At 36.9% G+C, this 26,976-nt stretch overlaps 1 protein-coding gene across 1 annotated transcript in view; it reads right to left on the reverse strand.

Moving 5' to 3' along the window:
- Positions 1 to 1,645: 1,645 nt before the first annotated feature.
- Positions 1,646 to 26,976, reverse strand: part of LOC122801682 (gastrula zinc finger protein XlCGF52.1-like) — a 116,818-nt gene continuing 91,487 nt past the window's right edge. The window contains exon 5 of the mRNA XM_044071192.1: positions 1,646 to 7,932. Coding sequence (XP_043927127.1) covers positions 7,019 to 7,932 — 914 coding nt within the window. The 3' untranslated portion in view covers positions 1,646 to 7,018. The remainder of the gene's footprint in view (positions 7,933 to 26,976) is intronic.

Raw genomic sequence — 26,976 nt, forward strand, 5'->3', positions numbered from 1 at the left:
CGCTACACAAGGGAAGGCAATCCACTGACCAGGGTAACACAAACCAAATAAGTCTGACCAGCCTCGTACATAAAGCCATGGAAAGACTTATAATGAATAAATGAGTCAGGCCACAGGAAACCCCCAAACACTGGAACCAGCCCAGTCTGATTTCATCAAAAGGACATCATGCTTACTTAACCTTGTGGATTATTTTGAATGAGTCACCAAACAATAGACACATCACCTACATAGATCTGGCCATAGCTTTTGATACAGTAATCCACTAGGGCATTGTAGAAAACTTTTCTAAATTAAGAATAAATCAGTATGTCACCTGCTGGATTGACAACTGACTGACAGATAGGACACAGGATGTCATGACAGGGAAAACTACCTCCACAAAAAGACCAATCACTATTGGAGCTTCACAAGATGCTATGCTGGGATCACTAGTGTTTGGCATCTACTTCTCAGAAATCCCATTAAACACCAAGTATACACACATATGCAAGCTGGGAGCAGTCACTGAATCCTCAAAACACTCAGCCATCCTCCTGGAAGGCTTGTCTCAAACAACTAGAGACAGACTAATGGAATAGAGCTAAATGCCAAAAAGTGCATTATTGTATCCTTTTGGAAACAGACTGCCCTTTGAAACTATCACATTGACAATACACTCCTAAGAGTCGATCCAATAGTTAGAGATTTAAGAGCATATATAGACTCTGACCCAGCATTTGACCAGCATGTGTCTACTATCGTGAGAAAGTCCTTCTATAATGGTCAACTTATAAGCAAGAGAGATAGCATCTTAGTCCAGACGTGTCATTGTCCCATTGTTCTCAGCCCTCATCAGTCCAATCATTGAGTATAATATGTCTTTTTGTTACGTACCAGTCCAGACACATGCAACTAGAGTTTCACACAGAGAATATATGGACTACACCACATGACCTACCTGGATCACCTCAAAGCTCTATTGCTATAAATGTTTTTTATAGACTATTATGATGTGATCTGTGCCTGGCCTGTCCTTTTACCCAGTGCTTGTGGACCTACTGCACATCCACAAGTCAAATTTTATCAGTAATACCCAATCCAGAGACCTTTCTTCTGTAACATACACAAAACAGTTTGGAGGGACAGGTACTATCCCAGAGGATACCTCATACATGTAAAACAAAGCTCATCCCTGTTCCTTTTCAAAAGCAACTTAAATCAATGGATGGGAATAAGTAAATTTACCCCAGGACCGCCCCTGTGCTATTAGTGGGCATAGGTAGTACCTAAATGACATATCCTGCAGCAGGGTCCCCTTTAAAAACTCAGTGGCATTATCCCAGAAACACTGATTCGCAAAGGGTAAGTATGGGAATAAAAATCGTAGAAAGGGTAATTTGAACATCTAATGGGGTAACACAGCTAGGCTTAAGATGGCCATTCAGGGCAGTTAGCTCAGTATTCACCTATGAACCTATAATGTCTGATATACATCACATCCATTTAGTGATAATGATGTTTACTAGTTTGATAACGATATAGTTCAGTTGAAATGTTATGTGGCACAGCAGTCCTTCATATAAATCAAGTCGGTTCATTAACAGTTTGTGAAATAAACAAACAGCAAGACAATGCTAGCAGCATGAAACAAACTACAAAGCAAAAAGGTTTGTCAGTATGTATTTAGGAAACAATGTATTACTCTCTCAGAATAAATCATTTTTAGAAATACATTGTTAACAGAATAGTAACAAACTGTTCATGTGAAATGTAACACAATGTTCAGTGCCCAACTTCACTAAGTAACACAGTTAATAACACACATACCGAAGAATGTGAAAAATCTAAATCAACATTGGAAAATACATTGCTTGCCACCAATAAATATTGTATAATGTAACATTTTGAATCCATAATAAACCAATTTGTTTTTAGAATCCTGCCTCATAGTTTTTATAACTGTACTTTCCCCCGATGCATCAGACATTCATTTTAATGGCACCATTTTTCAATTTTTAAACTTTAGAGTTGCAATTCATCTCAACTGCAGGCCATCATTCAGCACTGACAGATGCACATTTTTTTTTTTGTATTTCCTGCAGACAACAGTTTCTTGTGGACATCTTGCTAAATTTACTTCTTTGCTTTGTTTCTCCTCTTGTTTAAATTATCTAAATATTTTAGAGGGTTTTAACTCCAACGACCAAAATGGACATTTCTTTGTCCAGCAGTAGATAAAGGCAATGAAAACACTGCTACTGGCAAATCTGATGTTTCTCAGGACTGGTCCCCTCAGCAGTCACAGTGGACTCAAGGCTGTCTCCTTCACTGGTATGTACTGGGCAACCTGGACCATTAGCATATTTGAATATGTTTGGAGATTTGTTTAATTTGTACAGTTTCTTCCATGACTACTGAAACTAACAAGGGTGTCCTGTTCCAAACTGCTTTATTTTCTGTTTGCATGTCTCAGTATTTTAAAATTGTATGTCTTTCAGTGCACATAATAATACAATTATCAGAAATGGCATTCCACTAAGAATTCCTACCTTTGTTATTTTTCTTTAGCTCCAACAGATGGCTTTCTCACTTATTGTTTTCTTTAACAACTGCGATTAAATGATCCCGTGTAATTACTACTTCATTTTCTGCAATTCGTTGTGGTGTGTGTTCCCAGTGTTTCTTACCAACACAGTTTCTGTTCTATCAGCCTTTCCATAGTATCCTCCAGCATACAAACCCCAGTGATTAAATAGTTCTTGCTTGATTAATATACCTTTTGTGTGAAAGCGACATAAGGTCTAAGTTAAAAGTAAACCTTACATAACGATATTATAATTTAACTAAAAAAGGTATGTATGAAACAATATATCAGCTGCTAAAATTATGAAAACAGAGACAGTAGGGCCATGGTGTTAATGGATCAAAGTGAATACACCCAAAAATGCTGAACACATTGGAAGTGAGATTTCTTATATATGGAAATGAATATCAGTAAGATGAAGCCAACAGACACATTGATGCTTGGTTTATGAAAATGTTTTGAATCAAAGTATTTCTTCCAAAACGTGCGAGTATTTCAACATTTTCGACCCAAGGATGGGAAACATGTTTGGAATACTTAAAATGTACAAGTGTACAGAAGATCCATCTTGTAAACACACAGTATCTGGCCATGGGTCAACATTGGATGCAGTCCCTGAATTTGTGGACAGGACAACTTTAATGACAGACCCTGTCTCTCCCCCCATCTTCCAATGGGGAAAGTTAAGATAGTGAATGTAAACGCTATATATCTTTCAGTCACAACAGAAGCAAAGTCACTGTATACAGTTACTACCCCAGCAGCAGGTGCAGAATGCAAAAGAAAAACAATGCTCCATAGCTGTATGGTACTGTAGGAATAGAACCCAGAATCTAACACCTTTTAAACATAACTTTGTAACTCAATGAATATCTAGTAACATCATTAACAGTGCTCTTCCAGAATCTGAAAAGTATAGTCACAGCAGTATTAACTTGATGAAGCCACAGTTCATTATATGTCAATATCAATATCAGTACTGTTCCAGTATCTGCAATATATATTCCAAGGATTAGGAGTATTTTATCTGTAATACGGAATTATATGTCAATATCAATACTGTTACAGTATCTGCAATATATATTCCAAGGATTAGGAGTATCTTATCTGTAATAAGGAATTATATGTCAATACCAATACTGTTCCATTATCTGCAATATATACTCCAAGGATTAGGAGTAACTTATCTGTAATACGGAATTATGTCAATATCAATATTGTTACAGTATCTGCAATATATATTCCAAGGATTAGGAGTATCTTATCTGTAATACGGAATTATATGTCAATATTAATACTGTTACAGTATCTGCAATATATATTCCAAGGATTAGGAACATCTTATATGTAATAAGAAATTAAATGTCAATACCAATACTGTTACAGTATCTGCAATACATATTCCAAGGATTAGGAGTATTTTATCTGTAACACAGAATTACATGTCAATATCAGCACTGTTACAGTATCTGCAATATATATTCCAAGGATTAGGAGCATCTTATCTGTAATAAGAAATTACATGCCAATACCAATACTGTTACAGTACCTGCAATATATATTCTAATGATTAGGAGTATCTTATTTGTAATAAGGAATTATATGTCAATACCAATACTGTCACAGTATCTGCAAAATATATTCCAAGGATTATAAGAAATTATATGTCAATACCAATACTGTTACAGTAGCTGCAATATATATTCCAAGGATTAGGAGTATCTTATCTGTAATACGGAATTATATGTCAATATCAATACTGTTACAGTATCTGCAAAATATATTCCAAGGATTATAAGAAATTATATGTCAATACCAATACTGTTACAGTAGCTGCAATATATATTCCAAGGATTAGGAGTATCTTATCTGTAATATGGAATTATATGTCAATATCAATACTGTTGCAGTATCTGCAATATATATTCCAAGGATTATAAGAAATTATATGTCAATACCAATACTGTCACAGTACCTGCAAAATATATTCCAAGGATTAGGAGAATCTTATCTGTAATAAGGAGTTGCCTACATGGTTACTATCACAAGACTGATGTTACCGCTATCAAATCTGGTAACACAGACTCCACAGCAGAGAATCACAAAATGCAGATCTCATGGACTTGACCCCCTCTGGGAGCCATGTTAACGTTTGTTTCTGGGTGAAGAGCAGTAGGGACTTTCAGAATATGGTTTACTTTTGACATTAGCTGCTTTCAGCATTGTGATTTGCTGTTGCAGAATCAGTGTTACCAGATTTGGTAAAGGTAATGCACCCTTGTGGTAGTAAACTAGTCTACATGTTATAGCATAAAAGGTAGCATCAAGCACAGTGTCTCTGAAATTCCATTAAAGGGACAGTCCAACACTATATGGAAATAACTGGCATGGAGTACATGATATGGCCAAGAATTATATTACTGCACCAACGCTCTGAATCGTAGTGGGAATACTGGATGCCATCTAAGTATAAGTTTACAATAAGCAAAAACTTCAATGGAGATAGAGCTGAACTTTCTCTATCCTTTAGAAGTTGCACCCACATTACCTCTGAAATATGGCAGCATGGCTTATCACCAAATCACTACCTGGTATGCCAAATGGCTGAAGTTGTGCAGAAAGCAGCATTGTGTTTAGATGGAGAATAAGTTTGGTGAAAATGTCCCATTTCAAATAAGCTAAGAAGCGGCCAGAGATGACTATGGTCTACAGCATCCTACTACTTTAAAAGTTCATTTGTTTTTTTAAACTTCTGACATTTTGGCTCTTATTTACTTTCTGTAATCTTATTTCTTTAATCGATCTTAATACATCTATCTTTAATCAAGCAACTCTTCCCTTAGATCATTTTCCTCTAAACTAAGGGCATATTCTTTACTCTGCTTCCTGCTGACATTCTACAGAAATTTCCAGAACATCTTCCTGTGATATATTCTCTTCAGCTGCATCATGCGTCATCCATTGCTCTTTCATAGGGGAACTCACTGGCCTATCGTGCCATTCCCTTGCTGTGCAACTCCAATTAAGCTTTTGTAGTAGCTTCCTGCTGAAAGTTCTAGAGTATCTTCATGTGGCGAGTGATCAGATTCTTCCTGTTCCACCTGTTTCTCCTTAATTTAGGGGCTCATTGTTCCATCATGCTGTGACTTTACCAGGGTTGGCTTTTCTGCACTAAATACTTCACTTTGTAGATAATCCAGAACTTTGGTTTCTATTTCTTTAACGTCTCCATTACTAATCCTCTTTTCTGCTTCCCCCATTGTTTTATTTTCAGTTTTTTTGTTTTGTAAAATTTTCCATATCCAGATGCCTTTTCCTGCATTTCTCTTCAGGTATCCTCGGTGCTGCTTTTTTGTATCGATTAGCTTTGCGTTCTTCTTTGCATCATATTAAATCTCTTTATTTTTCTTTCCCAAGTCCATATTTCATGTCTCCTGCTCCACCTGTTTCTCCTTAATTTGGGGACTCATAGTTCCATCATGCTGTGACATAACTTGCGTTAGACTTTCTACACCAAATCCTTCACTTTACAGGTATTTAATAACTTCAGCTTCTATTTGTTTCATTTCTACTTTAACAATATTCTGTTCAACATTCCCCTTTGTGATCTTATTTTTTGTATTTTGAAATTTTCCATACCTGGGTGCCTTTGCCTGTATTTCTGTTCACATATCCCTGAAGCAGCTTTTTTATTGCCTAGTTTGGCTTTCTCCTTGTCATACATATTATACCATATCAGATCACTTTCTTTCTCATGTCCATATTTCTTTTTTTTTTTATACCTTTCAAAAATCTCAAGGTTTTGTTCTTTATATTTTTGCACTTTCTCAGATGCTTCTTACAAATGGCTGACGTTTCTTGGCCTATATCATGTTTTTCATGAATCTGTTATATTTATGAACACACATTTGCATTTGAAGCGTTTGACAGTTTTTATTGTGCAAGTATTTTTCTTTCCTATAACTTCTCTTAATCTTTTTGAATATCTTATATCTGGAAATTTTGGGCTTCTTACACAACAGTGACAACACTTAATGTCTTCCTTATCCTCAATTGTCCACTCTGTCATCTTTATGGCTCTTTTTTGCTTGTCAGTTTTTTGTGTACTACTAATTCCTTCTACAAGGGGGGGCACCCTCCCCTGAGTCTGGCCTAATCCCATTGTAGGAATCTTTCCGTTTCTTGAGGATTCTGCGCTGTTTTTTTCTGGTCCTGGTACCGGTGCGCTGACCAGGATCAGGCACTTTTTTATCCTGGGACTTGTACAGCTAGTTTTTTTTTTTAGCCTACCTCTGTCCATGATATATACTATATAAAATACAGTTTAGATATCAGTGCCATCTTGGAGAGATTTAGTGATAACAAGGTCCACCACATGAAGGTACTCACCAAGCCTTGAGGATGAATTCAGTTCTAGCAATAATACTCTCCACCCTTTTCTTGACGATTTTATTATCTTTCCATTCGGACCCCTGTATGAGTCTTTTGATGTTTCACAAGATTGCTCTTATGTGCAAAACACTTACTACATTCAGTGCACTTATATGGTTTCAGCCCCGTGTGAATGGCTTGATGGCATTTGAGGTGACTGCTGTGTAAAAAACACTTACTACATTCAGTGCATTTATAAGGTTTCTCCCCCGTGTGAGTCTTTTGGTGATAGAGGAAACCACTCTTTTCTATATAAGACTTATTGCATTCAGCACATTTATAGGGTTTTGCTCCCGTGTGAATCGCTTGATGGCGCATGAGGCTACTGTTCTGTGAAAAACACTTACTGCATTCAGCACATTTATATGGTTTGTCCTGCATGTGAGTCTTTTCATGGTACAGAAGGTAACTTTTATATACAAAGCATTTACTGCATTCAGTGCATTTATATGGTTTTGCCCCTGCATGAGTCTTTTGATGTTTTAATAGATTGCTCTTATGTACAAAACAGTTGCTGCATTCAGTACATTTATATGGTTTCTCCCCCGTGTGCATCTTCTGATGCATTAATGAATCAGCCTTTCGTGCAAAGCACTTACTGCATTCAGGACATTTGTATGGTTTCTCCCCCGTGTGTACTGCCAGGTGGTATATCAGATGACTGTTGTGTGCAAAACACTTACTGCATTCAGGACACTTATATGGTTTCTCCTGTGTGCAAGACTTCTGAAGTGTTGCTGGACTATGCTGTGCAGTCATACATGTATCACATTCAGAGATCTTGCTCCACTGATACTCTGAGTAAAGCTGTGATACTGGAGGACAGTAAAGCTCGTCAGAGCACTGCTGCTTGTTTTCTGCAGGGTGATGCACCTGGGGTGTCCCAACTGATGGCCTTAGTCTGCCACTCATACTCCCCTCTGTGCTTCTCATGCCTAAAAGAGAGATTTTAATTATTAGTATTTTTATCACTATGATGAAACATTTATAAAATACTTTACCCACAACAACAGAGATGCATTGTGTAGCTACTTTAAATATTACAACTGTATTTTCTGTTTGTAGTTCTTTTGTTCTGCTTTTATTAACACAATTGCTAAAACAGGTAAAGACTATTCTCATTCTTCATTTATAGCACTTGGTAATCACTGAACATCTGTAAGAAGTGCAAAAATAGCACAGTACTATTCTGGGAGTATCCACAATGACACTACAACCCACATTACTGAGCACTATGATGAGGCAATCTGACACTGGTCAGTTCTGTATTACTGTCACATAAATAAGTCTTCCACTTGGGCACAGTAGAGAATGTATGCACTTATCCTTGAAGTTTACTTCACATCTTCTATTTATTCAGCTTTGAATAACAAGCCCATGCTCTGAGGACAGCAGTGAAAATAAGTCATACTCTGAATGCCTTGTACTACTTGTAGTGGCTACATAACATAAAACTTCATATCATTTGGAAAGCCATTAATCCAGCCATGTGACTTCATAACTGGAATACTCCAGAAGTACAATAAAAGTAGAAAAAAGATTCCATAGTATTCAGTGATCATGGGTAATGTGGCCCTGTGGGAGTGATCATGGGTAATGTGGCCCTGGTCACAGGTAATGTGGCCCTGTGGGAGTGGTCACAGGTAATGTGGCTCTGTGGGAGTAGTCACAGGTAATGTGGCCCTGTGGGAGTGGTCACGGGTAATGTGGCCATGTGGGAGTGGTCACAGTTAATGTGACTGAAGACTAACAGCACTAAAGATGCTCTAATTTTCTAAAATTCCTTGAATGAATGACATTACTACTGGAAATAATTGTCAGTGAAGGAGTATTCATAATAGTTCATGATTTGACTATAAGGATTAATTCCAGACTTTAGAAATTAGTCATCAAAATCTTCACACTGTGAGATTTTGGTAAAAAGCGACTTCCAGCAACTATCTCCTATTCATGACCTCTTTGAACATGCTCAGTATCCAACTGAAAAGAATTTCATACAAGAAAATTGTATTAAACACACTAAAATAATTAAAAAAAATGGTTTAACAAGAAGAGACTAAAAACAATGACATGAAATACTCCCTAAGTGACACAGATGGAAGAGGAAAAGAATCAGGTAAAATGTTTACTAACATAAAATTAATGGCTGATAAATAAAATAGAAGTCTTAGAAAATAAGGAGCAAAGAAATAATAAAATATTTGGGGTACCTGAAACTATGGAGGGAAATAGCATTGTGAGTTGTCACACAATGTGGATATCACAGACCTTGAGATTGCAACAGGTCCCTTCATATGGTACAAAAACAGCCAAAAATCACTAGGGAAAACTGTATCAAGTAAACATAATGTGTCAACAAGATCCATTGTTAAAGTCTTCTCCTATTTAGATAAAGCACTAGTTCTGAGAATAGCTTGGCCAAAAGCTTCAGTCATGGTAAGCACAGACTGTATTAGACTTGACAGTGATAGCCAAAATGGAAATAAAGACCAAATGAAGAAACATTTCATATGGCATAAAACTTAATACCACGGAAACAACCGTGGCATTGAGGTTGGTAAAAATATGGACTTAAGTTACTCTTCACTAAATAGACACTCTTGGAAAGAAAAAAAGTTGGACTGTGGTACCAAAAAATCTAAGATTATAATCTCTACAACATTAAATGAAAGAATGAAACAATAAAATGCTTTTGAAAATGAATAAGGGCATAATGTAAACAATCCTTTACCCAAAATAATATAGAGTCCATCACTCAAGAATCCTTTGCATCTATCAAGACTTGACTCAAACAATCCTTAAATCGAAAGAAAACTAAACTAATGGTATTCACATCCATCCACCCTCAACAGAAAAACCCGAAGTTACAAATGTTCTCAGCAGAGACATAGGACAAAAGTAGCACCGCACTCTGAACTGCTAGGGGTTAACAAACATAAGAAGTTAAAATCTGACAAACACACTGATCTTGTCAACAAGAAAACTCACCAAAACAAGGAACCATGTACAAATCAAAACGCATCCTAAATGAAAAAGGAAAATAAAAACTATTGCATCCACCCTTCTATTTCCAAGCCTAACTTATGCCTCAGCCATATTCACAAATCTTTAGCAAGCCCAAATAAGCAAACTACAACAGTGCTACAACAAAGTAAACAAATATGCCACAAATATAGCATACAGAACACATCACTATGCAGCTTTACAAAGCTAAATTGGCTAGAACTCTCAGAATGTCTCACCCCCTCACCCAAAGAGGACACAACAAATTCTTTACTGCCCAACAGTACCATCTCTCTCTTCTAGTTTAACTTGGTATACATCACATAGGGATTTAAGTTCCAAAGAACACAGCCTAAGTAAAACACAAAAAGGTGATATCCACTGACACAGTTTACACTCTATTAAAATAGCTAACTAAGGTATAGAAAAAAATGAACAGGCAAATTAAGGACCATAATGCCTTCAAATCTAAGCTCAAAAAACTACTTGAGTTCTACAATCTGATATAAATCATTGTGTATCACAAAGATAAAAGTCTAAACAATTACCAGAAACACATAACAATAATTAATTTATAATAATCTGTAATCATACCTCTTAACCTGTTAGTACTAGGAATCTGGACAAAGCCAAAAATAATGGAAGGAGTAAAGCTAAAAACAGGGACACATTTTAAATATTGCTCTTATAAACTTAGACAGTAGCTAGAATAAAAGGTTTTGTGTTACCGTGCATTTCTAAAGGACATGAAATCTGAAACTCAAATGTCTGCCATTACTTACTGAATTCAATCCTCACTGATTTGCCAGAAAATGCAAATTTTATAAGGAACAGACCAGAAAAATTAGACAAAAAGTGGGATAGTTGAGAGCTATGCCTGTAGTGTATACCTGAGTGGTTTCCTTCTAGGTTGCACTGCATCTGAATTGATTGTGTGTTTTAGTTGCTTATCTGTATATATAGACTTTTCTGTATATGTAGACTCAGTTGTGCACTTGCCTTGCTTCATTCAAAAAGTTTTAAATGGATACTTTTGTAGAGTTTTAATTGCATTTTCTGTTTAGGGCTGCACACTCAAGTGCGTTAGCCTTTTCTGTGTTTATTTACTGTATTATTGAATTGTTTAGCCTGTTTTAACAAAAAAAAAAAAAAAATACTATCTTGTTTGCTCATTTCCCACCTTTCCTAGCCAGTCCATATCCCAGGCTTTGCTTGTCTCAGGACTTTATTTTCTGTGTTCAGAGTTATCCAGACCTTGCTGTGGTAGAGGGAAGTCCTACTGCCTACCAGTGGGACTGGTGAGCATTGCACTGCCTATCTAACGCTAGAGGAGTGGTTTCCAGCTCTGAAATTGTAATTTTATTAGCCATTTTGGGCTGATTTCTGTCCCTTTCAACTTTCTGGCTTAAAAACTCATGTGTTTGCGCATTTTTCGCATCATGCAGCACCGCGGGGCTACAGTTAAACCATTCCAGGTGCCAGAAAGTCTGCTGTTCAAATTTTCCCTTAGAACTAGCTGGTTTCTCAGTAGCAGCACTAAAATCTGAACCCCTGTGACTAGCACTTGCTCTAGAACCTGCTGGAAAGCACAACGAAGCCTTAAACTGATACAAGCACTCAACTCTCCTTGTTAATAAGGAGAAATTAATCGTAGGCACTAAACAGCCTATAATTGCAAAGTACCTTGCAAAGGTAAGGGAAAACAGCTCTTGTACTTTACAAAAAAAGCACCTAAACAGGCATGTCCAAGAGTCAGCTTCTAGTGATTTCTCCTGTCCACCTGGTGAATCTGGGCATACTTGGGCAATGCAGCAACTGCCTTATGTACACAGACAACCCTCTTCTCCTACCACCCAACACTACAACCTGTGGAAGATGCACTTACATAGCCAAACTGGAAGCAAAGCTCTCTCCAGCCAAGATTGTGCTAGATAGTCAAGAGGAGAAGGTTAACACCTGGACTACACCTCAAGCAACAAATAGCCCTTCAAAACCCACACCATCAGCACCCACACATAGCAACACTAAACTCACATATGCGGAGGCCCTTAACATTAACCTGCTCAAGCAACAAGGACCTCCGAAGCTGAAACGCAAACAAACACCAGTCACAACCAAAGTGACACATAGCTCACGACACCAGTGTGTCACCCAACAACAGCCCCTAAGGCAAGACAACGTACCCAACACTTTAGTCATAGGTGACTCTATAGTCAGGCATACTGATGTCCCACTCACTAGGCTGAACAAGGAGAAAATTACAGTCAGCTACCTGTCGGGTGCCAGGATCCGCCACCTAACGCATGCACATAAGTCACTCCACAAGTGCAAATATGACTCTGTCATTGTCCATGTTGGAGTGAATGACTTGAGAAGTATCTCCCTGGACTACATGAAAAGAGACATGGAAGAGCTCTCGGATCATGTGGCCCAGGCAGGTATGACCCTAGCCCTGAGTAACATCCTGCCTTTGCCCAGGCATTTAACAATTGGCTAAGCTTCTGGTGTCATTCAAAGGGGATCCAGTATCTGTCTGCCTGGGACGACATGATCGACAAACCATAATGCTTTGTCAGAGATGGTTTACACCTGTCACCCCTGGGATTCAGGTTACTGGCTAAAGCTCTTGCCACCCTATAGTGCCTTTTATAGGCAAGGTTCAAAGGACAAAACCACCACCATAACAGATACAAGCATGTAAAATCTGAAAGTAATGCTACTCAATTCTAGAAATCTAAACCTCAAAATGCACTCTCTCGAGGCACTCCTAAAAATGGAGAACATCTGTATCTGTGCAGTAACTGAGACCTGGTTCAAGGCTCCAGAGAGCACCCCTGCAATGTCAGGCTCCAACTCTTACCACACTTTTTGGCCACCAAACCAAGACCAAAACACTAAAGGTGGAGGAGTGTTCATATTCACCAAGGATATTCACACCTCCAGGCTAGTTTCCCAACACAATGCATCTGAAATTCTCCAGATGCAACTAACACTAGGTAAGACTGCAATCCAAATTGTAGCTTGCTACAGATCCCCCACCATGCCCCAAAATTCTCACTACACCTTTCTAAACATACTGGAAAATAATAAGATACAACCAAACACCCTAATACTGGGTGATGATTTCAACTACCCTGTCATTAACTGGGAAAACTACTCTGGTACCAACACCTTTTCCCAACAGTTCTTGGAATTCATAAATTTCAATGCCCTGGATCAACTAATCCATTGTCCCACCAGGGCTCCAATATCCTAGACTTGGTCATTACCAACATGGGATATAGATGCTCCACACCAGTGGTCACCCCCTCATTGGTCAGGTCTGACCATAAGCAAATCACCCTTGACATCCACATCCCACCCCCACACCCCAGTAAGGAAACCTCCTTAAATAACGTCTCCAAAGCCAACTTCATGCTACTTAAGTCAGAAGTGACAAACTTCATGGCACCTATGCAGATGAGAGCTGAAAGTTCGACTGCTGAATCCTACACTAAGGCACTGTACAAGCACATCCACTTGTGCATGAATCATGCCATCCCAAATAGAACCAAGACGCTCTCCTTCAAAAAAAGGAAGCTAATCTGGTGGTCCCCTGCCATAAAAAAAACTATACAACAGAAGGAAGAAACTGTTGCAGAAAAAAGGAAAATCTAAGGATGCAGAAAACTCCCTTACCAGCCTCAGTAAGATGCTGAGATCCCTCATAAAATCCTCCAAAGCTAGTTATGAAAATAAAATTGCCAAAGATTCCAAAGACAACCACAAGGCATTCTATAGTTATGTCAAGAATCTAAATGGCAATGCTCAGATCTGCTCTGAGCTACAACATAATGGCATTAAATATTCTGATCCCAAGGATATTGCCAATATCCTGGCAGATCGATTTAGTGCCAACTTCACCCTCCCTCTCACCCCCTAAAGGGCCCATCTCAATACCAAAAGATTGCCACATTCCGGTAATCACGGCCACACAGTAGAAACCGCACTCTCCAAAGCTAAGACTACAGCATCCATGGGACCAGATGACATCTTGGGCTGTGTACTACATGAACTACAAAATGAACTGGCACCTCACCTAAGTGTCATGTTTAATCATAGCCTCACCTCAGGCTTCATGCCCATTGAGTGGCGCACAGCTACAGTTATCCCACTCCACAAGGGGGGAATCCACCTTGAATCCTGGGAACTACCATCCCATCAGTCTGATGAGCCTGATCTGCAAGGGCATGGAATGCATTATCATGGAACTTATAAACAAAGACATTGGCAACCTTCAAACACTGGATTCCACCCAGTTTGGGTTCGTGAAGGGCCGATCTTGTCTTCTGAACCTGACTGACTTCTTTGAATCAGTCTCCAGAGCTGTGGACGATGGTAAAGCAGTCCACACAGTCTATCTGGACCTCGCCAAGGCCTTCAACACCATCCCCCACTCTGGAATCATAGATAAACTTACTACGCTGGGCATAAATCCCTATGTCACTTGATGGGTTGCCAACTGGCTTACTGACAGAACCCAGACTGTAAAAGTACCCGACTCCAAATCCAGCTCCAGACAAGTGACAAGTGGAGTAAACTCAGGGTTCAGTCCTGGGACCGGTCTTGTCTGGCATCTAATTCTCTGAAGTACAGGCCAACACTAAGAGACTCTTGGCTAACAAAGATCACAGATGACTGCAAACTGGGAGCCATTATTGAATCCCCAAATGATGTGGATATTCTACAAAAGGGCTTTACAGAAACAGATGCTTGGTGCCAGAGCCGTGGGCTCAAGCTTAATGCCAAGAAATGTATAGTTATCCCCTTTGGGGAAAAAACATGTACCAATGAATTACCACACAGGTGGCAGTACACTAAACACCGAAAATGTAATGAGAGACTTAGGAACACAGGTGGATAGTGGTCTCACCTTCGATAACCAGATCGCCACAACAGTCAGTAAATCCTTCTATGTGGCACACCTTATCATTAAGGGCTTTTCATCCAGAAAAAAGGAGGTCATTGTCCCACTGTACTCATCCCTCATTAGACCCATTATAGAGTACAACGCCCTGTTTGGTATGTACCTCACAAGACATCTGCAACAGCTGGAAAGGCCGCAGAAATACCTCACTAAAAGAATCACAGGCCTAAAGCAGATGTCCTATGCTGACCGCCTTAAAAAATTCCAGCTATACTCTGTGGCATATCGTCTACTCAGAGGCGATCTCTGCTTAACATACAAGGCCATGTCAAACCCTGAGCTGTTGGACATGCTCCACTTAAAGAAATCCCAATCCCTCAGAGCCACACCCTCCAGGGATCTAAACCTTGTCATCACAATGCACAAAACATGCTGGAGGAATAGTTTCCTGACCCAGAGACTCCCCATACTCTGGAATAGACTGCCCATACAAGTCAAGCAGAGCACCTGCTTGGCCCTCTTCAAGAAGAACCTTGACGAGTGGATGGGAGATAGGAAGTTCACCCTGGGGATCACGTCAGTCGCCCTGCTAGACAGGAGTCCAGGGAAGTAAATATCGTGGGAAGCAATATCCAGGGAATTGTTTGGCTAGGCTTGTATAGGCCCTAGGGCTGATAGCCTAGTACCAACCTATGAACTATGCTCTTTGCATTTTCCCCCATATCGTATCACCATTACACCTCTTTGCCTCTTTACCACTTTGTTTCTATCCTGTGTTAAACTACATCTTTTCCTTCTACTTTGAGTTTGATAATCTATTTTTTCTGTCTCTGATATAACTAATTTCATGTTTACAAAACCTCTAGTTTGTTTTACACACCTCTACTTCATTCTACTCTATTTACCCCCCCACCTACATCTAATCTAAATGCAGTGACTACATTAACTTTTCATATGTCTTACTCACTGTCTCTGATTAACTACTTTTGCTCCCATCTGCGTTACTATACATCCTGTCAATAACTCACACATCTTTACTTCACAAGCTAATCTATTATTATTTGACTCCTTTATGTCTCTTTTTTTCAGCTTATTAATGCATTCGAGAAATGTTATCTTATTACTAAACAGGACTGTTATTCATACAATGTTTCAGGAATGCCTCCCTCCCTCCCCACTATTATTCATACGTTTCGTGGAAAAGTGCAATATTTCCATTGTTTGCAAATTGTATTTTGTAAAATTAAATGGTAACGCCTAATTTAACATGTCTATGCTACAAAATTCTAATGCTGTAAATGTTTTGAAAAAAAAAAATCTTTTATGTCTATAGAGCTTTTCTCCCTGTGCTTCCTCTGAAAAGGTGTGATCATCGCAACAGAATTTTCAGTAAGCAAAAACAAGTAAATAAATAAATAGATTTGTATAAAACCAGTTAAATGGACAAGTAGTTTCTACAGAAGTGGAATGGAGGAAGAGAAGGCAGAAGGTTCAAGTAAGCCATTTCTTCCCCTCTCTCACTGTACAATTTCTCAAAAAACACTTAAAGTTCTATTTAAAAAACAAAACAAAAACCACAAAAGACTTAATTTAATGTTGATATCTTTCAATAATGACAAATCCAAATGCCTTCTCTGTTTTTATTTTCCCCCTACTCTTCTTCATTCTGTTCAGTCATCCCAGTGCCTCAAATGATGCCAGGTCAATCTGCTTCCTCCCCTGAACTTTCTCGAATTGTGGCCAGTGTGAATCTTAAGGGCATCCTGCCAGATTGTGCCTGCAACTGCTTCTACTTACTGAGGAGGGTTGTCATGACCTACCCTTATTCAGTGAAAATGGCCAAGGGCTACTCCCCTCTGTAAACCATTTCTCCCCTTAGGGAGCAACTCTAATGAACTTCCTCCCCCAGAATGGCCATGCCCATCTCTCCTTGCCAGTGCCTCTGATGCCCGAGCCTCTAATCGTGCCTGGGTCATAGCTAGGAATTTATCTCTGTGCTCCATGGCACTGGCTCAAATGGCTTTTCCTTATTCTTGTTTCTTTTTATGTCTGTTTGGTTAAATATGTAAATGAACTAATAAACAGCAATGATCAGTAAAAGTTGGTTTTATAGACAAGTACGGACTGAGAAAGAAAATAGCCACTTGCTGTTAGTCTCCCCAAACAGGACCTCATACTCAGAGTAGCTAGCTCTTTCCTGTTCATTTTAGTAACACAAATACCCTCCCTAAATCAGTGTGACTGGGTAACAGAAGTGGACTTGCAGTTCATTTTGGTCAAAAGTGTTTCCTGTGATGACCAGTAAGTGAAGCGGAAGCCAGAGCAATAAGTGATACATAAAAATGTGCAGTTAAAGTGTGTCTTAAGAATGAAGAGAGGCATGAACATAAGTATACTGGGAATGTAAAAAAAAAAGAAATAACTATGAAACTAGTAATGTAACATTATCTTGGTATAATGAAATAAAAAAAATATGCAGGTAAGACTATGAATCCATCTGGGGCTTTGCTACATGCGATCACTATAGCAGTGTTTTTTCTTCCATACTGTTACATCTGCGTGTGCCTGCTGTTTCAAGTATTGTGTGGATGAGGCAGTTACCGGTTGTTGTTACAAGGCATGAGATGATGATACTGTTATACAAAGTTGAATAGCTGCTGTCACCTGTTGATAACATTTTCTCATACTGAACTAGTAGGATTTACATAAACTCCTATTGTCTCCTCTAACATTTGCAGGATGGAGTGAACACTTTAAACATGCTTGCACACAGATTTGAGGACTAATATAAAATTAGTAATATGACTAGGCTTTATTTATACAGACATAATGAACGTAATGAGAAGTGGCACTTTTGTCACCAAGTGTGAAGGACAGCTGGTACCTGACACCAAACGTGGAGCTGAGCAGTAACCACTGCCACTTAATTTTCATGTACAAATACTAAATATCGTAAATATGTCAAGAGGGTCTACAACTGTTACACTAATTCACTGTACTTCTGTTATATTATTCAACCCAATAAACGTTTAACATTTTTTTTAGTAGATTGTGTGATCCAGTGCTTGTCAGATTTGACATTTCTTGTCTTTTTTTATCTGTAATCTCACAAGCTGGACATGAAAATGTTGCATCTTGATCAGCATTCTTCCCCAGTTAACAGATGAAAATAAAATAAATAAATAAAAGTGACATTCTTTCAAAGGTACTTTTGAAGAAAAAGATGAAAGCTTTAACTATTACTGTTTGGCAGGGAGATGATAATCTTATGTGTTGTTTAGTAAAAAATCTCTAGCTGGACTTAATTATGTTAAGATATGGAAAAAGTGGTATTATAACGGAGTTCCCTGGAAATGATTTTGCTTCATGCAGGAAGGATTCCATTAAATGTAATGTATACATAAAAGGCTCCTAGTGTATCATAAAGCAAGAACTGTATAAATTGAACTGTGGAAAAATAGCTATGAGTACTATATTTTTGTATTTGAAAATTTTATATAGTTTTATGTCAGCGATGAGGCAATATTTTGTGTATTGAAGTAGAAAAATGTTCCAAGCAAGATAACTGCATTTACCTTATGTAATACACAAGTGAACCATGGAGTAAAATACCAAATTAAAAATTTAAAGCCAAACAAAGCACCTGGGTTTATATTAGATCTTCGAATGCTTAGGTTGTCGAACGCTGAAATGTCGACACCTAAAAGTCGAAGTCTAATAAATGCGACAGGCCAATTACGCAAATTTTTTCCCTGGGAAAAAATTTGCTTGCCCATCATTGGGGATTTTCCCTTTTCCCCGGTATAGAGCGATCTCAGAGTTGGTATATTTAGTTAGGGGAGTGTGGGGGGCACAGCCCCCCCCCACTTTATTACGGTCTTAAGAGTTTTTTTTTTTGTAGGCCATGCAAATCTTTTCCCTGGGAAAAAATTTGCGTACTTGGCCCATCACATTTTTTAGATTTCTAAGTTTAGATGTCGATGTTTCAGCATTCGACAACCTAAGCGTTCGCAGATCTAATATAGACCCAAGGAACTGGCATAGATAATGTGATCCCAGAAATACACTGGCGCTACTATTTAAAGTGTTTACATTAGTAGAGGGAAGCAAAAATATTCCTCCTTCTTGGAAATATACAATAATATCACCTATTTTGAAACCAGATAAAAATGCAAAGGAATGTCCATCTTACAGACCTATATCTTTACTAAATGTTGATTATAAAATGTTTATGGCAATACATGCAACTAGGATCAAACAACTACTTCCATTACTAACAGACAAAGATCAAACAAGACAGAAATACATATAACATTAAACGACTTGTATATTTGATTACATTAATCATACAAAAAATAATATGAATAGAGTCAGTTTAGACATAAATAGTGCCTTTGATTCCACTGGGATTACCTGTGGTGAGTTCTAGAAGAATATGGATTTTCTCAAAAATTCACCCTACTAATTAAATCACTTAATGAAAAATTCTTAGCATATATAACGATTGGATCATGCTTTTCTAAATCTTTAGAAATTACTAAAGGCACAAAGCAGGGATGCCGCTTGTCTCCATTATTATTTGCCTTAGTAATTGAACCTTTTGCAAATTATATTCAAATGGATAAGAATATTAAGGGTACATAAACTGACAGTAGTCTGCAAATGAAGGTTCAGTTGTTTGCAGATGATATTTTATTAACCGTAAAGGATGATAACAGCTCTTTAAAAATGCTATTAAATTTAACTGAACACTTTCAGAAACTCTTGGGCCTTAAATTTAATGAAAATAAGACATAGATATTACTTATAAATTGTAATAATAAAGACACAGATAAGGATTATTCTAAATATATAGATGCTGACAAAATAAAACTCTTAGGGGTTACATTAGCAGATAAACTAGATAAGACAATAACAATAAATGGGTCTATATTACTTTGTCAAAAGGCATTTTCATTGAACACCTTTTCATTGACACAAACATCAAACTACCAAAACTCCAAATGGCAACTTCAGTGAATGTTTTCCGAGGGGAATAAATACAGTGAACGGAATGAATGTTTACAATGGTTATAACAGAACATAGTATTAGTATTACTGGATTCCGGGTATGGAAGTCAACCTTGCTATCAAATATCTGGATATATCATTCAATTACACAAAAAGACGTTTAATACAGGGAGGATTTTAACTATTTAGATACATCAGACTTGCTGGACACTGAAATGCCATGAACAGCTATCACAGTAAAAACACTAAAAATGGGCAAACACATTGCATTTAAAGGGTTGAGGCAAAATGAAGAATGAAAGTTCTTTATTATTCTTATACGTTTGGCACGCAAACTTAGAATATGTGTTTCCAGTGATCCAAGTACTAAACTAAATACATTTATTATTTATTGTCTTTTTCAGACCATAATGCACTTAAATTTAGTCTCCACTTGATTCATATACTATTAGCCATTATAAACAGAATTAGAGCATGTTGTTGTTGTCTTTCAGCTTTTCCCGGTTAGGGGTCGCCACAGCGGAACTCCGGTCCGCTAATGATTGGCAGTAAATTTTGATGAACGCCGAGGTGCCAGCTTGACGTTCAACCTTCAGCGAAGGCACGCCCATTTACGCATGTCTTTTGAATGCCCACCCAACCACGGGGAGGACATGCAGACTCCACACAGAAGCACTCCCCGCACTCCAGCCAAGAATCGAATGGGAGAACCTCTTTCTGTGAGGCAACAACGCTACCGCTGCACCACTGTGGAAACAGAATTAGAGCATACATGAAAAAAATAATTTAAGGAATTGTATCTGTAAAAATAAACAATTTTCCAATTTAATTATAAATGCAAATATATGTTTTTGGAGAAAAAAGCCATAGCTACTGAGCCAATTTAAAGGAGTTGGATAACATACTCAACATGCTATAGAAAATAAATCCTACAAATGGAAATCACAGAAGGGAAATATTTTTGAATATTATTAATGTATTAATAAGGAAATCAAATTTTAGATGATAAAATGCAGCAGAATAACAGAAAGTTAATGTTAATAAATCCAGATTAAACAATATACATGCTATTAGAAATGCAATAAATAAAATAATAAACAAAAAAGGTATATTAAGCAAATGTCAAACATACCACAATTTATTAGACAAGGAGGAAGTCCTTTTAACAATAGATAATAGCAACAAAAAATATTGCAGTGACTACAAAAGTAATAAAAAAATCAGATGACAACATAAACAATTTAAGATCTATAACTGACTTAACTTGATCATCAGATAAAATTTTAAATAAAATAAAGGCCCCAGAATAGATCAAAGAACATATGAATTATATAAACTTCTGTCACAACAAATAAATAATACACAGAGTTTGCTGATATGCAGAATAGTCCTCAAATGTCTGTTTTTCCGAAATACTCTATATATGTTCCCATCCCAATCTCATTAAAATATAGATTACCTTTTTATTTCCATTTAAGCTAAGTGAATAAAAAGATTTAATTTAATTCAAGATAAAACAAGGTTTATAATAAATATACAAAATGAAGACATCATCAAGTGAATGATAACACTAACTATACTGAAGGTTACAAAAAATAATGGGATATTATGAATTTAGACATAGAAAAAAGTTTGATGCATTAAATTTGGGATATCTGCTTCTAGTTTTGGACTGATATGGATTTCCATATGGGTTAGGAGGGTGGTCTAATGGTTAAGGTGTTTGCCTTACAAACACAAGGTGCAGGGTTTGAGTCTCACAAGGGATATTGGCTAGGCTTAAAATGGCTCACAAGGGCAGGTAGCTTAGTACTAATCTATGAACCTATGAACCTATTAATCCAAATGTTACAATCTTTCAATATAAATATATTCAAAATCAGATTTTTCCAATCATGACATAAAAAAAAAAAAAATGATGTGCTTACCCCCATTATTAATTGTTGTAGCCATGATGGAACCACTAGTTAGCTGAATAAGTGAACGTTCTAGCATAAAAGGATTTAATGTAACTGAAGTACATGAATCTAAATTACTACTGTTTGTAGATGATATAGTGGTAACATTAACTAATATAAATCACTCAGTACAAAATGTGCAATCACTTAAGACCTGAAGATAATTCTGATCTTAAATTTAATAGTAATAATGCAAATATAATTATTATGCATCCAAACATTGTAATATGTATACAAAGAATATTAACTGTCATAATAAACTAAAATATTTAGGGATTATATTAATACCAATTTTAAATTCTTCAATACAAAAAATATTGCAAAAGCATAATATGTGAATTTAGTAAAATCAGAAGACAGAAAAAATAATTACACATGGTAAAGGTAATTTTAGTATTAAAAACGTGCATCTAATGAACTACAGGATCCACATTTGAGGATGAGGAAACCAGTAGAATCTCACTCCAATATATACAGAAATATGTACAGGGAGCAAATTTTAAAATTATAATGCATTGTTTTGAACAGCAATATGAGACTGAATAAAAAAATACATGATGACAAAACAGCAAGGTTCACAGAACAGAATTCTTTTATATTCAAAAATAAAAAAGTTGCATATTTTATATACTATGGACAATTTCATATATATTCTCTTGTTAATTCAAAATATATAAATATATTAAAAATACAATAATCTTCATAAATAAATCTGGATTATCTGGATTTGAGCAGCTAATCACTACCCCTACTTTTATTAATAAGTCACACTTTCCAAGCTCTCTTCTGGACTGGATTTTGGTCTCACCCCCAAAACTACCATAAATCTCAGACCCTTCCAAATGCCCTTAGTGACCACTGCCCTATCACAGTAACCAGACATACCCACCATTTCACCAGACCATTCAAGTTTATCACTTCCCGCAAAATCTCAACCTTCAGTCCTGACTCTTTCACTGACCAATTATTTAGAATTAACTGGTCTCATCTCACTACTCTCCCCTTAGATGAGGCTGTCCACTCTTTCAACACCTCTTTTCTTAACATTTTAAACTCCCTAGCTCCTCTCCGCACAATTAGAATCAAATCTAACACAGCCCCTTGGCTCACCAAATCTACTCGAACCCTGATGAAAAACCAAGATAGGATATGGAAATTATGGACTAAAACTAAGACCCCCTTCTCTCCTACAGTCCTATAAAGAACTTGGGAACCAAATAAAGAAAATTATCAGCAAAGACAAAACAAACTTCTATGCTAACCCTCCCACTACCCTAAAATCAGACTCCAAAAAATTCTGGAACACTATCAATAACATACTACATCCGGTAAACCCTTCCCCTCCAAATCCTTGCCCAAATAAAACTCCAGAAGAAAAAAGAAACTGCTATTACATTTAACAATCATTTTATTGACTCAATAACTTCCATAATCAATTCTCTTCCCACCAGGAAAAATGCCAGTAACCTCACAATCTCTACTTCTCCTCCCAATCCTTCTAACTCTTTTTCCCTTAAATATGTATCAACTATCTATATAAAATCCTTACTCTCCAAACTCAAACTCTGCTCCCCCGCAGCTGATGATCTACCCTCCTATTTCCTACAGATTGCTGAACCCCTAGCCTATCCAGTTTCCATCCTGATTAACCACTCTCTGTCTCTGAATCGTATGCCTCAGCAATATGGAAAAAAATCTTTACGTTACCCATTCACAAAGGCAGTAATTCCTCTTATATATCAAACTTCAGACCAATTGCTATACTCTCTCCCCTCTCTAACAATTCTAGAGAAATGCATTCACAAGCAGATAATGCAGTACCTTCTACAAGAAAACCTTCTCACACACACTCAACATGAATTCCGTCCCAAACATAGTACCACAACTGCACTAATATCCTTCAATACTGCATCTCTGGTCTGTGACAATAAACTTCTCTCATGCTTGTTCCTGGACCTCTCCAAAGCCTTTAACACTGTCTCCCATCCTCTCCTCTTGGACAAACTCTCCTACTTAAAATTCTCTCCTCCCACTATTTCCTGGTTCTCTAGCTATCTCTCTAACCGCCAGCAAGCTGCCTCCCATCCTCTCCTCTTGGACAAATTCTCCTACTTAAAATTCTCTCCTCCCACTATTTCCTGGTTATCTAGCTATGTCTCTAACCACCAGCAAGCTGTTAAATGACAGTGTGAACTACCCCCCACCCAATGGGAGTTCCCCAGGGATCCATACTTGGGCCACTGCTCTTTAATATTTTCACTAATCTACTTTACACCTCTTGTCCCCACTCAACACTAGTGCAATATGCAGATGACTCTACCGTCATCACCATTGCAGATAATCCATAAGACCTCCACTCTACTGTCCAGGCATCTTTCAACACCAGAGAGACATGGCTTTGTGATAAATTAATTCTCAATCCTAAGAAAACTAAGCTCCTACTTTACCTCCCCAAGAACCTCACCAATCTCAAAACCACATTTACCATCCGATCAAGCAATAACACCATTATTACTGCTGAACCTAGCACTAAACTGGTGGGAGTCATAATAGATGATAAGCTTAAATTTGATCTCCATATTGCTAATTCTATAAAAAAAAAAAAAAAAAGATCACCAGAAACTTGGACTCCTTTACTGCAATAAGATATTTAACCAACACAGCCAGAATAAAACTCTCCCATGCATTTCTTCTTCCCACCATTCTATACAGCTGTCACTTATTCACAAACCTTAACACCACGCTCATTACAAAACTTGAAACTACCTATAATAAGGTGGCCAGATTCGCAACAAACCAAACCTACAAGTCTCACCATTGCTTATCCCTTAAGCAACTGGACTGGCTCGAATTCCCCCATCTACTCCTACTACATCAACTACAAATTATCCACTCCATCCTCTAGCTGCCCTCTTTCTGCCCTAGCCTTTTATCTAGTATATCTAAATATTCCCCGACCAGGGCACTATGCAACTCACACCAAGACTTGCTACAGATTTATAAACCCAAAACCAAAACAGGATGTTTACTCTATAATTATAACCCTGCTGCATCTTGGAACCCCAAGAAATTAGGTCCCTTGACATACCAAGCATTTCAAGCAAGACACTCGAAGATGCTATCAAAAAATGGTCCTGCCACTGTAGTCATCCTCCCTGAAACTACCCTACCCCAGCTTCGAATACCCCTCCCTACACCAGTCCTCACTTTTTTATTCATTGTTCTCCCACTATCTCCTTTCCTTTTATTCTTTTCAGTTATACCCTCCCTCAATTTCCTCTCCTCCCCTATCATAACAAACTTTAACCTCTCTGTTTCACTAGTTTTAATTACTTTATCTCAATGCTGTTTTTTGTATACATGCTGTATATAACCCAACAAGAATTATGAAGGCATTATTCCTTCTATATGACATTGTACCCTAATGTAATTTTCAGAGTATTGTAAATAATATTTTGTTAAATGTTTGTTAAATTTTTAAACTCACTGAGGAGCTTTTCTCCCCGGGTCTCCACTGCAATTGAGCCAAAAGCTCAGTTGGACTAACCTGGTTAACAAATACAAAATAAAATAAAAAAATAAAATAAATAAATAAAACATATTATTAACAATATGGTTACTCAACTGTTTCTTTCTAAGCAACAATGAGCAAATGAGAGAGATTTCTCATCGTGGTTTAAATGGCTAATATCAAAATATAAACAGCTGGAATAATAAAATAAATTTCAATGTATATTCAATCGGTTTTCTTCCAAAATACAATGAGCTGTATTTTAACAAAAAACTCACAGATTTAATAAAACGATTTAAAATATACATAATATTAGAATATATGAATAATAATGTATATCTTAAAAAACAATTATACTATCAAGCCATTATAAAATTTTAAAATAATATAAATGGTATACAATATATTTTTTTTGCAGTTTACTATTTAAAAATAAAAACAAGTTAAAAACCTAATATTAAAATCTGTTTCAAAAACATCTTTGGCATTCTGGAAAATCTACACATGGAAGTTTATACACAAAAATATTTTATCTGGAAAATCTACACATGGTGAATAATAAAGAAAATAGACATTTAAAATAAAAACCAAGACAGACTGGAATCTCATAATTCAGGGATGTATGTTGTTTTTAATATACTGTGAAAATATAAAATTCTTCTGAAAAGCTATTTGGATGAATACTTTCATGATATCCAATTTACTTTTATTATGTAATGCCCTAGCTCCTAATTTTGTTAAATCTGGAGGGAAATTACTGCTAAAAAATGGATGAAAGGCTCCCCAGCTAGACCTATGGAATTTATCACTCAAATGAAAATAGTATATGATAACGAAATAAAAATATTAAGACTAAGATCGAAAACAAAATAATCAAAACTAAAATTTGACAGATGAAGTTTCTGAATGTAGTAATTGGGGAGCTTGAAAACTATAAATACAGGTTCAGTGCCTAGTGGAGCTCCTTCTTTACTTCTTGACTTTCATCAGCGGCAACACCAGAGCCTACTAAGGTAGATGTTGTTAATATATGGTATTATTATGAATTTTTATGTCATATGTAGAATGAGTCATTTACTGAAATAAGAAGTGGCTAACACTGCATTGTTGAACATCTTTGAAGTTAGAGCTTAGTTAATGCTTTTGTTTTTAAAGTTGATTTAATTATGAAGTGTCTCAATGAATATTTTGATTTCAAAATTTTGTGTTCTTTGTCCATGAAATGACACATGATTAAGGTTTGTTGTTCAGATGAAAACTGAGCCATTAAAGTGCAGTAGCATGAAGAAATCTGGAGCTAATTAAGCAATATTTGTTTAGGAAGCCAGGATTTAGACAGCATTCTATGTCACCAGTCCTTGTTTACTGCTTATATGAGGCTTTACTGAATTTGTTATACAGCTCCCAGAGAAGCACTATTTTCACTTGGCTTTGACCAAGAACTCAAGATATTATCTTGCATGTGTTTTACACAGTATGTATGGTCTGGAGTTGATACTATTCATTTCAGAATTTGATGTTTTGTTATAAGTGGATATAGTTATTTATGTATTTATATTTTTAGCATAAACTGTAAATTATATATATTTTT

This window comes from Protopterus annectens, chromosome 5.part0, assembly GCF_019279795.1.
Source record: "Protopterus annectens isolate FY-2018-M chromosome 5.part0, PAN1.0, whole genome shotgun sequence".
NCBI lineage: Eukaryota > Metazoa > Chordata > Ceratodontiformes > Protopteridae > Protopterus > Protopterus annectens.